Source organism: Astatotilapia calliptera, chromosome 9 (genome assembly GCF_964374335.1).
Source record: "Astatotilapia calliptera chromosome 9, fAstCal68.1, whole genome shotgun sequence".
Classification (NCBI taxonomy): Eukaryota; Metazoa; Chordata; class Actinopteri; order Cichliformes; family Cichlidae; genus Astatotilapia; species Astatotilapia calliptera.
The window spans coordinates 25,364,259-25,376,822 of NC_137430.1; the positions used below are offsets into that span (position 1 = coordinate 25,364,259).

Here is a 12,564-nt window from a genome sequence, read left to right on the forward strand (position 1 = left end):
TGTAGAGCAGAGTCATGGTAACAATCCAATACAATTTGGCTTACATCCACCGCAGTCTTCAAGATGAACTTGGTGACTTATTGCTTGAAAATTGACAAAAACCCTTGTAGACTGGATGACCCTTGAAAGTATGGTGTGTATTGTTAACATATAGAAAATACCATATAAAGATTTTCAATATCATGTCACATTTGACCTCTGACCTCTCCTTCAAGGTTGATAGATTGATCTGAAAGTCAGAGTGCTATATAGAACTATTTATAATGTTAATAATAATGTTTAAATACATTTTACAAAACAATAAAATAAATACTTCATTATAAAAGTAAATCAGGTGTGCTGAAATCTGTTTCAACAAAGCAAATAACAAAACTCTGCATTTTATATTTTAGTCGAAACAAGTGCAAATTTAACCTCCTAAGACCAGAACTCTTTGATGGCTATTTGGGCTGATTGGGACCTGATGAATGTAAAAACAAAGAATAACCAGATTTTTTTTTTTTTACCTAATGTTTGTTTCTGAGAAAAATGAGAGCCACATATGAGGACATTCATTTTAAATTTTGTTAGAACAGTGGCAGTATAATGTCCTCGTAAATGGATATCAGGCCCTCGTAGAGCAAAATTAGGTATTTGGTCTAGACATCCCAAAACGTGATGTCCACAAATGTGGATGCCAGGTCCTAGGAGGTTAAAATGCATTTAAAAAGAACAACAACAACAAACAAATATGTACAAAATGCAATACTATTCCTTTAAAAGGAAATACTGCCCAGAGACTGAAAGGCCTTGGTGGAGGTTTATGCCCTTGGAGTGCTTTTTGTGGAGTTTTTGTGTGTGTTTGTATTTTAGGTTTTTCTTCTTTCTTTTTTTTACTATTTCCAGTTAATAAAACTGAGTGAGAGGTTACTCATCTTACTCAGCATCCCTCAAAAAGAAACGGCACAGAACAGAGTCAGGGTTTCTTGTTACGGCGGGTGGCGTAATCATTCAGGTAATGTGTCACTGGCTTTCACAGGCTACGATCCCCCTGGGCCCCACCACTTGTTCCCAGCAATAAGCTAATTGATTGAAACATTCATCATCATCCACAGCCACATTCTCTTATGAAAGCTGACCCCAGGGCAGCAAAGTCCTAGACTTTTGGAGAACATTGAAACGCACTAATGGAAGTGCCATTAGTGAGAGATGAGAGGAGGAGAGACGAGAACCCCAACAGGAGTGTGTACACTTTTTCCACAGGAAATGAAGGTAAGATTGGGGTTGATCATCCGTGGGCTTCGCGCTCGTCTCTGTTCATTCGTGTAGTTTCATCGTGATTGGTTTAAGTCAGACCTGCATCTCTAATCAAAGGAACTGCAGTGTTTGCTCCTAGCTAAATAAATGCAGTCTATAATTAAATTGATTGCTATACTACTTTTTGACAGCAGTACAGTGGCAAGCCTGCTCCTGCAAACTGATGGTGATGTATGTGTAATGCCTAGCATATAATCTTCTGCATAGAAAACCCTGAGCTCATTGGCAATATAGGGAAACATCACTTGTGCTATTTTCCTGCACCAGTAAATGCATCATTGCACGTGATTAAAATATCACCGATCAATGATAAATAAATACAAAGATGTATTTTTATGATAAATAAAATGAAATATTAAAATATTAATACTTCATTATTTCGAATACTGTTTCCTTTCCTCTTTTATGTCTATATTTCGCATTATGGTTTTAAGTGCTTGAGTACTGATATTTCCTGAGGCAATGTGTGTATAGTAATGTACTGTACGGTGCAAAAGCCATCCATCCTTCTTTAGTTGGCACTATTACAAAATGCCCAAGATAGCATAGCTTGAAAAGGCATAGTGCAGCATATTTGCACCAATGAGGTGATTTCCAAAAGGCTATTAGCACTGAACCTGGTATAGTTCAGCATGGTGTGCAATGTGTCTTTAAAAATTTTGAGGAAATTGGCCAAAAGAGATGACAAAATAAGAAGTGGCAGGCTTAAAAAAAAATTCTGTCTACAGCAGAAGAACGGTATCTGAAAGTCATGACTTAACCCTTTAAGACCTACCATAGAACCAAGTCCGCCAGAGCTTATATTATATTTTTGGTAAATGGCCTGTATTTATATAGCGCTTTACTAGTCCCTAAGGACCCCAAAGCGCTTTACATATCCAGTCATCCACCCATTCACGCACACATTCACACACTGGTGATGGCAAGCTACATTGTAGCCACAGCCACCCTGGGGCGCACTGACAGAGGCGAGGCTGCCGGACACTGGCGCCACCGGGCCCTCTGACCACCACCAGTAGGCAACGGGTGAAGTGTCTTGCCCAAGGACACAACGACCGAGACTGTCCAAGCCGGGGCTCGAACCGGCAACCTTCCGATTACAAGGCGAACTCCCAACTCTTGAGCCACGATCACCACGAACGATTTACATGCTGTAGTGCCATTTTTGGGACCATTTCAAGTTGCTATACATCAATACAACCGTTATAGCCCAAACTTAAATAATATGTATGCATTAAGTGCATAATAACTACATAAATTGCAAAAAAGTGCAATAAACTACAAACAAATTGAAAATTGTTTTTGTGGGGTTTTTTTTACATATATTTCTAGTTAGAGAAATTTAAGAGGTTTATCCCTCAAAACTGTAAATACAAAAAAGTTGCACAAAATAGTTTCCCACCACAGGAAATTCATTTTGATTGTCTTCATAGTTTTATTTTGAGATACACCAATTTTTATATACTGCAGGAAAAATGAAGAAAAAATATTATAATGCAAATTTACAAAAAAACAGCATGTGCATCAAAATAAACTATTTCCAGCAGTGCAATTTTAGTCCTAAGCATCCCTGAAACTATTCAGGAAAGCATAAAGTCAAACATGACTTTAAAAAACACCAGCATAGGCTTATAAGGCCCCGAAGGTAAACTACATTTTCTGCGAAAATGACGTCACTCCCGGTTTCAGGCAAGTAATGGCAGACATAGTTCGCTCTGACGTCTGTTCCAACGTAGGAAGTGTTATGAACAGCTGATCGGATCGGCAAAGCATTTTTCTGGAATATAACCGAATAAGAAACCGTGACCTAGGGCAAGCTGATGGCATAACATGTAAGTACAACTCCTCTGGTTTCATATGCAAAAAAATTATTGTGCTAGCTTACGTGGTTGCAGTTCTATAGGGATTTAAAAATAGTTACGCAAAACGGAGCGTGCCCACTCCGACCGGTTTTAAAGGGTTAACAGACCTGACAAAGGACCTGAGAGATGCATCTGACCTTTTTAGTTGATCCATTTAACCTAAATGAGATTATCCTAATGGAAGAGTAGCTGTCAAGAAGCCATTCTTATGGAAGGGAAACGGGAATAATGGTCGAACCCAAAACTGGATTGAAAATCAGCAGCAAGGGGTCTTTTTCTAGGAAAATACAGAGAAGGTGTGACTTCAGCCTTTTTCACAATCTCTATGTAGGAATCCTGTGTATTAACAGGTTGAGCAGGTTGCTATTTTGTGAGTCTTTCATATCACTCAGTTGCTTCCCCAGAGATTATGTCATACACAGTTCAACTTCAGCTTGCACAGCAGCTGGTGACATCTTGATATTCATTTGTCAAATAATATTTTTTCCAACAAAATGGTATTGTTTAATGATTTCACACACAGTTTAGAAATCTGTAAGAAATGGTGAAATGAAAATGAAGTTGTCCCGTTGGGCAGGCCAGTGCGTTTGTGGCATGGACCCAAAAGCAGACACGGAAGAGACAAAAACTAAGGTGTAACAAAACGTGAGCTGTTTATTTGGCCAAAAAACGTGAATACAAATCAATGCAGAGCAAACCGGGACGAAAACTAAAACTAAAACCTAGACTGGGAAAAACTAAACTATGACAACTATGACAATAAGACATGATCATGATTCTGAGCAGGTAAATATGAGAAACTATGAGACAAACATGAACATAACCTAAACAGAATCATGAGATTCCTGAAGACATGACATGAAGAAACGAAAACAGACACACCAACACTGAACAGAGGAAGACAGAGGACTTAAATACACAGAAGGGCAATGAGGGAAGTGGAAACACCTGGGGAGACACAGCTGACACAAATGAGCAAGATGCCACGGGGGAAGCAAAACTAAACACACTGAACATGTAAACACAATACTTTCAAAATAAAACAGGAAGCATGGAGACACATGAACTGGGATGCAAGTTGCAAGCCTGACACAAGAGACAGAGAGAGGGAAAGGGACACAGAGGAGAGAGACACAGGGGGAACCTATATAGACAAGGAGATAACACATGACAAACAGAAAAAGACTCATAAACAAGGAGACATAGGTGAAACACAAACAAGACTAAACACAACAAAACTAATAATAACAATACAAGAACTTAACATATTTCAAATATAACATAAGAAATCAAAAATACAAACTAAAGAATCAAAGACAAATATTGACAGATTTTAAGACAGCATTGCCCTCAAATAACCACAGGCTTTGGATGCTGTTGGGGTTGTTGTATTTTTCCTGTCAATAATCTGAGCTTCATTGTGCTTTGCCTTAGTGTGCGCGCCTGTTGGATCAGTCATCCATGTCATCTGCCTCCATCTGAGTTTGGGCTGCCTGTACGCTCGGCTGGACAAACAGCAGCTTGAGAGGAAAGAGAGGCCTGGAAATCCGGCAGGGCGGCTGGAAGCGACTGCATTTTATCAAATTCAGTTGCTGGAATGGTGCCACTTAAGCAGCTCCTAAGATGCAAATGAAAAACAGCGGATGCGCGACGCATGGAAGTTGTAGTTGTTATGCAAATAATGATGGCGAGATGCATGCATAAAGGACACTAAGTAGTAGTGACGGGTTTGCTGTAAATGCTGCTATAAAGAGCATCTGAGGGTGGAAAAGAAATGTGAATGCTGCACATAAATAAACAACCCCAACACCATCATAACAAAGTGCTTTGTTTCCAATAAAACAAAGAAAGTACGCCTTACATGGATCTTAAAATGGTCCCAAAGAAACCCATTACACATCAAATTGCTGCACATAAAGAGGGGATACCTATACAGCTTAAAAAACAGTCAATAAAACTAAATGAATGCCTATTTGCAAATACAGGGGAACCCTTTTAGTGTTTTTTACAGCATTACCACACAAAAAATCCTAAAACACTTGATTACACTTCAGTCATGCTTTCTATGCCTCCTCTATCAGCCCCAAATTGCCTGTTCATGCACTTTAAGACCAGAAAGAGGCTCTAACAGACACAAAGATTTTGCTTTTTAGTTTCTTGCAAAACATATGAATTACAACCCCTGCATTCCACATCAAAGACTAATAATGTGGTGGCTGCAGCTGCTCTTGCTCTTGGTCAGCGTACGTCCACATATACAGTTGCTCTCCCTGTCCACATAGTTTATCTAGCAGGCATGACAATAATGAGCACCTCCGCACGATAAAGCTGTCAAGCAACACAGGACACATCCTGTAGTGTGCCACAACCACAACAGCTTTCATCATTCGGCTCTGAGCAAGCACGCTCCTGACATGCTCCCGCGGTGTGAGCACACATTATTCCGCAAACCCGGCTAAAATCCATGCCATTAACCAAGCATTTCTCTCCTCGCAGTCACCCGACACAGAGGCACTATGTCAAATGTCTCTGCCATTGACTGTCCACAGAGAGGTGCAAGTGCTCAGACAAAGAGAGTGATTAATTATTCAAAGAGGCTCACTGCAATCCATTACATCACATGCATTATGAAGCAGCCTGATCTACGGCACCTCTTCAAAATCTATCAGTCTTAAGGATGAGGCTGAAACGCACAGGACACTACCTGCTAGGTAGACAGCAGGACAGGTAAATAAAGGGCTGCAATTAACAGCAGGAATAAAAATGTAATGACCTGCACATAACATGGCATTATTAATTATTTAATTAGTGAAACTTTAAATCTTTACTTTTGCACTTTTATTTTCATACTTTTCTCATTTTGAACTGGTCATCCACTAGGTTATTGAACCATTTTTACCAGCAATAACCTAAGTTTAAATAGGTAACCAATGTTCTGTTGCATGACCCACTTTCAGCTGTTGGACGGATGGTCTCATATTTAACTCCAGAATAAGTGCCCAGTTCACATGTCTGCAAAACCAGCCCATCCCTCCACCACCATGCTTGACTAGCATAAGATGTTTGGTTTTCTCTAAACACGACGTTGTGCTTTTATAAACGTGCTCACACTGATGCAGAGCTACTCAAGCTAACTTGAAGAACGTGGTGAAATTAGAAACTAAAGATCAAAAAGTTGTCCAAAACAAGCCAAGTAATATGACTATCTGACCCAAAACCTAACTTCAGTGTTTAATGATAATAGTTTTCAAAATGGTGAATGTGAATGTCTGACATTCTCTTAAAAATAACAGTACTGAGAATTTTATCATCTTTTCCAAGTAGGCCTTGAGACAAGACGTTTTTCATTTTAAAAATGACCAGAGCTACTCTGCCAATGCTGAACATGAGTATAACCCTCCGTCTCAATTCCAGGCACCTATACTTAGAGTTAAATATATTTCTTGACCCTGGAAGGAAACCCTCAAGATTTGAACCAATAGGGTCTGTGTACTTTATCAGTTGGCTAATGACTACAAAATGACTTGGCTCATCTCTGTCTACCTAGTTTCACGCAAAGCTGTGCATTCAGTGTCAGACAAACACATCATATTTCATGACAACGCAACCTTGACAGAGGTAATAGCTGAGACGAGCTGCAGCTGCCTTTGACAAAGCTTCATGTGTGACAAAAACATAAATCTTCCCTGCAGCCTTGGCACGCTGTGGGATATATTCGCATAGATAAACATCAAGTGATGCTTTGTATCCACTGTACACTTCAGTTTAGTGGTTATATTGTTAGCAGTATCATTTAAGGTGAATCGGATCCCCACATTTGTCACAAGACATACAGATTTACTGGTTTTCCATTTGGAGCCTTGTGTAGATGTGACACAGTAGGTGTGGATTACAGTTCAGTTTAACTGAGCAAATCAATCTAGCCCCTATGCTTGGCACACTCACCTCCATAGTGGTCAGGTTGCATCGATGGGTTCCAGCAAACCAGCCATCAGTGGAGCACTGGTCGATATCAACATCCTGTAGATTAATGTCCACTCGAACCACTCCCCTGCAAGATGGAAGGACATTAAAAGAGATCTATTAGGGTCATTTCTACCTCCATGTTTTTATTCTTGGACTCAACTAGAGCTTTACATGATTTTCTAACATTTCACGATTTGATTGTTATGGTGAACAGCTGTGGAATTGAAGCACTTTGAAATTGTATCATTCTTTCTTAAGCATATTGTATATCAGAAAAGTTGAGTGTGGAGGTTTGAATGCAAAACAAGGCCATTAGTTCAGGCAGAAAAAGTTCACGACATCAATGTGAAAACCAACACACATGAAAAAAGATCAAGTGCAAAAAAGGAAGCACAACAGACGCTTCCCTGTGACGACGGGACTATTTATACACACAGGTTTGATTGGACAGTAGAACACACGTGGTATAACTAACAAAGGACATGACAGAAAACTCAATCTTCAAATAAATCAGAAAGTAACAGAAAGAAAACAAAGAATCACTGAGGGAACTACTAAAAGAAACAATGAAATGAACCAAAACACAGGATGTAAAACTGAAACTTGGCATTACAAAAAAACACAAGAAACAACAGGAAGCAAATACTCAAAAATGGACACAAAAAATAAAGCTTGTAATCTGCTAGAATAAAGAAATCAAAACAAGAACCGAAACATTCAACAAACACAAAAATCAAAACTTGAAACATTTGGAACAACAATAAAACCTCAAGTCTAAACTCAATTATATTTGCAAGGAAATCAAAACCCGAAAACAACAAAAAGACCACGGAGTAAACAAAGTGTAGTAAAGCCAACTAAAACCCGCTGTTGAAGAAAGTCATTTACCCTTTTGTTGATTTATTGATTGAGTGATTGATTGATTTGTGTCAGACGGGATTTTTTTGGATGGTTTTCTAAATAGAAGCTTTTCAAATTAAAAGAGTTGAACTGAGGAAGGTAGATAAAGCAAGTACATTATGAGCTGTATGTTATTGTCTGATCTACAAATTTCACTTAAAAGTACAGTAAAGTTACAACAGCGGTCCCCGACCTTTTTAGCGCCACGGACCAGTTTATGTTTGACAATATTTTCATGGACCGGCTTTTAAGGTGTTGCGGATAGATGCAACAAAATAAAACCAGTACCAGTACCAAAAAAAAGGAAGATTTATTCATAACACAGGGGAAAAGACCCAGGGAAACTGAGTTAACGATAAGGATTCTAAAGAATAACGCTAAAAAACGATAAAAACCCTGAAAACCATAAATTTCACACGCGAGGATTAACTCTCGCGGCCACTGAGCCGGTACCGGTCCGTGGCCCGTGGGTTGGGGACCGCTGAGTTACACTACCTTAAAATCCTCAACATGTAATTGCACAAACCTGTACTTGGAATCTTAACTGAAATTTTAATAGGTTCTAACATGTTATAAAGCAAAAACAGACATTTGTCTGCCTCATGTCTCATCTCTTCTTCCTAAGAAAGAAATCAGTCTGACAGAGATGCAATTAGCCGTGCACTACATCACAACGAGACACTCTGCAAGAGGCTGGACTCTTTGTTCCGTTTCGACCAGCTGAGCCAGGCAGGACCTTCTAATGGAGCTGTTGAGGATTTAGACTTACTTAGCTTTCTGAAGCTCTGTGAAGAGAAGGTCACTGTATGTGATTTTGAAGGTCAGCCCCTTTGATTCTGACAAATCTTTTCACTGGTGTGGCATATGTCCCTTTCACAAGTGCAGCTCACAGGACAAGCCAACAGACAGTTACATAATGCTGTATACTATATGCGTAACTATACAAGGAAAAAAAACTAAACAAGCTTGACAAAATACTTCAAATCCACAAGAAACTCTAAACTGTCTCTCAGCGACCTCAGCCCACTTACAGGCTTTCTCTCTTGGTAGACTTAAAAATGGAGCACAGCCCGAGGCAAGTGTTGTTAGAAAATCTATACCGACTTTAAACTTTATGGAAGACATGCTCTGGAGAGTTATAGCTCAGTAGGACGAGTGTCATGACACCAAGATAATGTGCACATATGAAAAAAGGTATTTCTCTGATCCAGCATTCAGAGCCTTCAAGTTTCTCACACACAACATTTTACATAAACGCCAGCCGACACAAGAGGAAAAAAACCCGAGTGTTGCCGTGTAGCTTTCGAACAAAATCACCAAATATACACTTTGTTATTTGATCAGGATGAATATAAACACAAACCCTGCTCTGAAGTGAGCGGGCGAATCAGCGCTGTTATCTATTTAATCAGGCAAAACCTGCAGCTGCTTCCCTGCAAATAAATCAGCGGCCGACTTTGCACTGACCTTTAACTCCTTTGATGCCCGTTTGAACACTGACATTCACACTGGGTTTATTTTGTTATAGGATTAACAGGAAACTTTGGTCTCCCAGTTTCCAGGATTTGTGTTTTGCGTTTAAAGGAAAATTAGATTTTAAACTATTGACCCTGACCCTGAACTAGTATGGATATACATCATATACCACCGCATTAATCACCTAAGTCTAAGTTCTCATTGTCATCGAAATACTAACCCTAACCCGTAATCTGACCTTAGGCAATTAAAATATGTAATTTGTATCTTTTTTATACTGACACAACATCATATACAACATTTTTTTTTCCAAAAAAGTCTGTTTTGCCTTTCTCCTGAAACGATGGGATGGTTTGATCAATTGCTCGAATGATGTAGAAAAGTGCTACAAAAGTGTCAAAGTGGTTTCTTTGTCATGGTCCTGCGGCCATGACTCAGTGACTTTGTGTTTGTGTTCTTTATTGTTATTACTTTCATTATTATTCGTGGCTGTTTTGGGATGGTTTGTGTTTTGGGATTTTAGATACTGGGTTCTGGGGTTGTGCTCCCTCTATTGGTCCCTGGTGTTAGTGTTCCCCTGTCTCGTCAGGTTAATCAGGTCCAGCTGTGTCCCCCACCTGTGTGTGATTTCCCAGTGTCTCTCTGTGTACTTATAGTGTGTGTTTTCCTCTGTTCCTCGTCGCGTCGTCTGTGTTCATACTCTGTGAAATCCCCTGCGTGCTCTCCCTGCTGTTCTCCCTTCATGTTCAGGTTTGCTACTCCTTGGTGTAGTTTCTCCCAGTTTAGTTCATCCTTAGTTCTGTTTTGCCATCTCCACTTTATGTTTGGTATTGTTAATAAATCGCCCTCACGTCTAAATAAGTAATGCATTTGAGTCCTCCTTTCCACTCCTCACACGGCCACTGACCCGAACCGTGACAGTACGACGCGACCACAAGATGGACCCAGCAGCGCTTAATCCGTCTAAGGAGCTACGGGAGAATCTCATCGATGCCACACAGGAGCTCATCGACCTGTGGCTGGAAAACCCGGGTGGCAAGTCCCAGCGCGCTATAGAGAGGCGGCTACAGCGTCTTGTGACCGGTCTCCCATGGCTTCTAGGCTCGCTTTGTCCGTGGGAGCGGGAGTTTCTCCTTTTGGATCTTGGACTTCACCCCCCGTCTGCATTCACTTTCGAACAGCCCGATACGGTGAGTGAGCGGGACGCTTTGGCTTCCCCAGATTCCGGGACTTTGTTTTCTGGGGCTATTCAGAGCGGGATGGGAGACAGTATGGGTTGCTTACCTACCTTCGTGGTAACAGATCCTTCCCAAGTGGGCGTCTACAAACCCTCTGCAAAACTGACGGACTGTGTCTCTGCCGCTCCTTCTGAGCCAGGACTTTATCGCCATTCTCCAGCTCAGTTCTGTGTCCAGCCACAAGCTTCCCAGTCTGTAGCTCAACCGTTAGCCTCGCTAAGGGCACAATTACCTGTTCTGCCGCCGCTCCAGTTAGCCACTCAGCCATCACCACCGCTAGCATCGCTACAACCCATAGTTCAGTTAATGGCTGTCACAATTTTCACACTGTTTTTCCACCGCTGTTTCTGAGCAGGGAGAAGAAATGTTTCACAACGGACCTGTTCCTCAAAAGCTGGCAACATTAGTGACCGTTACTCGCTCCGGGGCTTCCCCAGAGGCTGGGTTACAGCCCTCAGCTTACTCTGGACCCCTGGAGGCCGAGATGCCAGCTGTGAACTGCACCGGGCTGTCACTGCCTGAGCAGGGTCAGTGCTCTGCGCAGCTGCGGCCCTCCTTATGTGTGCCAGAGGCCCATGTGCCTACTGGTTTTGTTTCATGTGTGCCAGAGGCCCATGTGCCTACTGGTCTTGTTTCATGTGTGCCAGAGGCCCCTGTGCCTACTGGTTTTGTTTCACGTGTGCCAGAGGCCCGCGAGCCTGCTGGTTTTGTTTTTTGTGTGCCAGGGGCCCCGGTGCCCACTGGTTCTGTGGCTGTTTTCGCTGGGGGGCCCGAGGAGCCCGTCCAGCCTCCTGTTTCGCCGGCTGGGGGGCCCGAGGAGCCCGTCCGGCCTCCTGTGTCGCCGGCTGGGGGGCCCGAGGAGCTCGTCCAGCCTCATGCCACGTCGGCTGGGGGGCCCGAGGAGCCCGTCCAGCCTCATGCCACGTCGGTTGGGGGGCCCGAGGAGCCTCACACGGCCACTGACCCGAACCGTGACATTCTTAATGCAAGCCTCATTTGTCTATTAATACACATTCATGCTCAAGTCTCTTTTTTATGCCAAACCACTTTTAGTATTTAGTATATTGCCTAAACAGGGTCCCGTTATACCGGCGGGCCATTATTATAACATTATACTACGGGCTTTGTACACTAAAGGTGACATCATCACACCATGAACTCCAGCTTTACTTTACCTACAGCAAAACGTCAGAGGTTACAAAAATTGAGTGGTGCACAATCAGCCAAAACTTGGCTCATTTGCAAGATCAAGAACATCCACATTAGAGGAGCCAATGTTCAACCACTAACTTTCTGATTAGTAAATGCCTCAATCTTCCTCCTGAGCCACAGTCAAGCCCAGAGTTCATCAGAGAATTAAGACAACTTCCATCCATCCATCCATCTTCATCCGCTTTATCCGAGGCCGGGTCGCGGGGGCAGCAGCCTAAGCAAAGAGGCCCAGACCTCCCTCTCCCCAGCCACCTCCTCCAGCTTATCCGGGGGAACACCAAGGCGTTCCCAGGCCAGCCGAGAGATATAATCTCTCCAGCGTGTCCTGGGTCTGCCCCGGGGCCTCCTCCCGGTGGGACATGCCTGGAACACCTCACCCAGGAGGCGCCCAGAGGGCATCCTTGTCAGATGGCCGAACCACCTCAGCTGGCTCCTTTCGATGTGGAGCAGCAGCGGCTCTACTCTGCACCCCTCCCGGATGGCCGAACTTCTCACCCTATCTCTAAGGGAGAGGCCAGCCACCCTTCGGAGGAAGCTGATTTCTGCCGCTTGTATCCGCGATCTCGTTCTTTCGGTCACTACCCACAGCTCGTGGCCATAGGTGAGGGTAGGGA

The 12,564-nt window shown here is 42.4% G+C and overlaps 1 protein-coding gene across 1 annotated transcript in view; it reads right to left on the bottom strand.

Moving 5' to 3' along the window:
- gpr158a (G protein-coupled receptor 158a) overlaps nt 1-12,564 on the bottom strand; it is a 97,059-nt gene that overhangs the window by 65,208 nt on the left and 19,287 nt on the right. Inside the window, exon 2 of the mRNA XM_026180083.2 lies at nt 7,104-7,209. Within this exon, the coding sequence (XP_026035868.2) occupies nt 7,104-7,209 (106 nt within the window). The remainder of the gene's footprint in view (nt 1-7,103; nt 7,210-12,564) is intronic.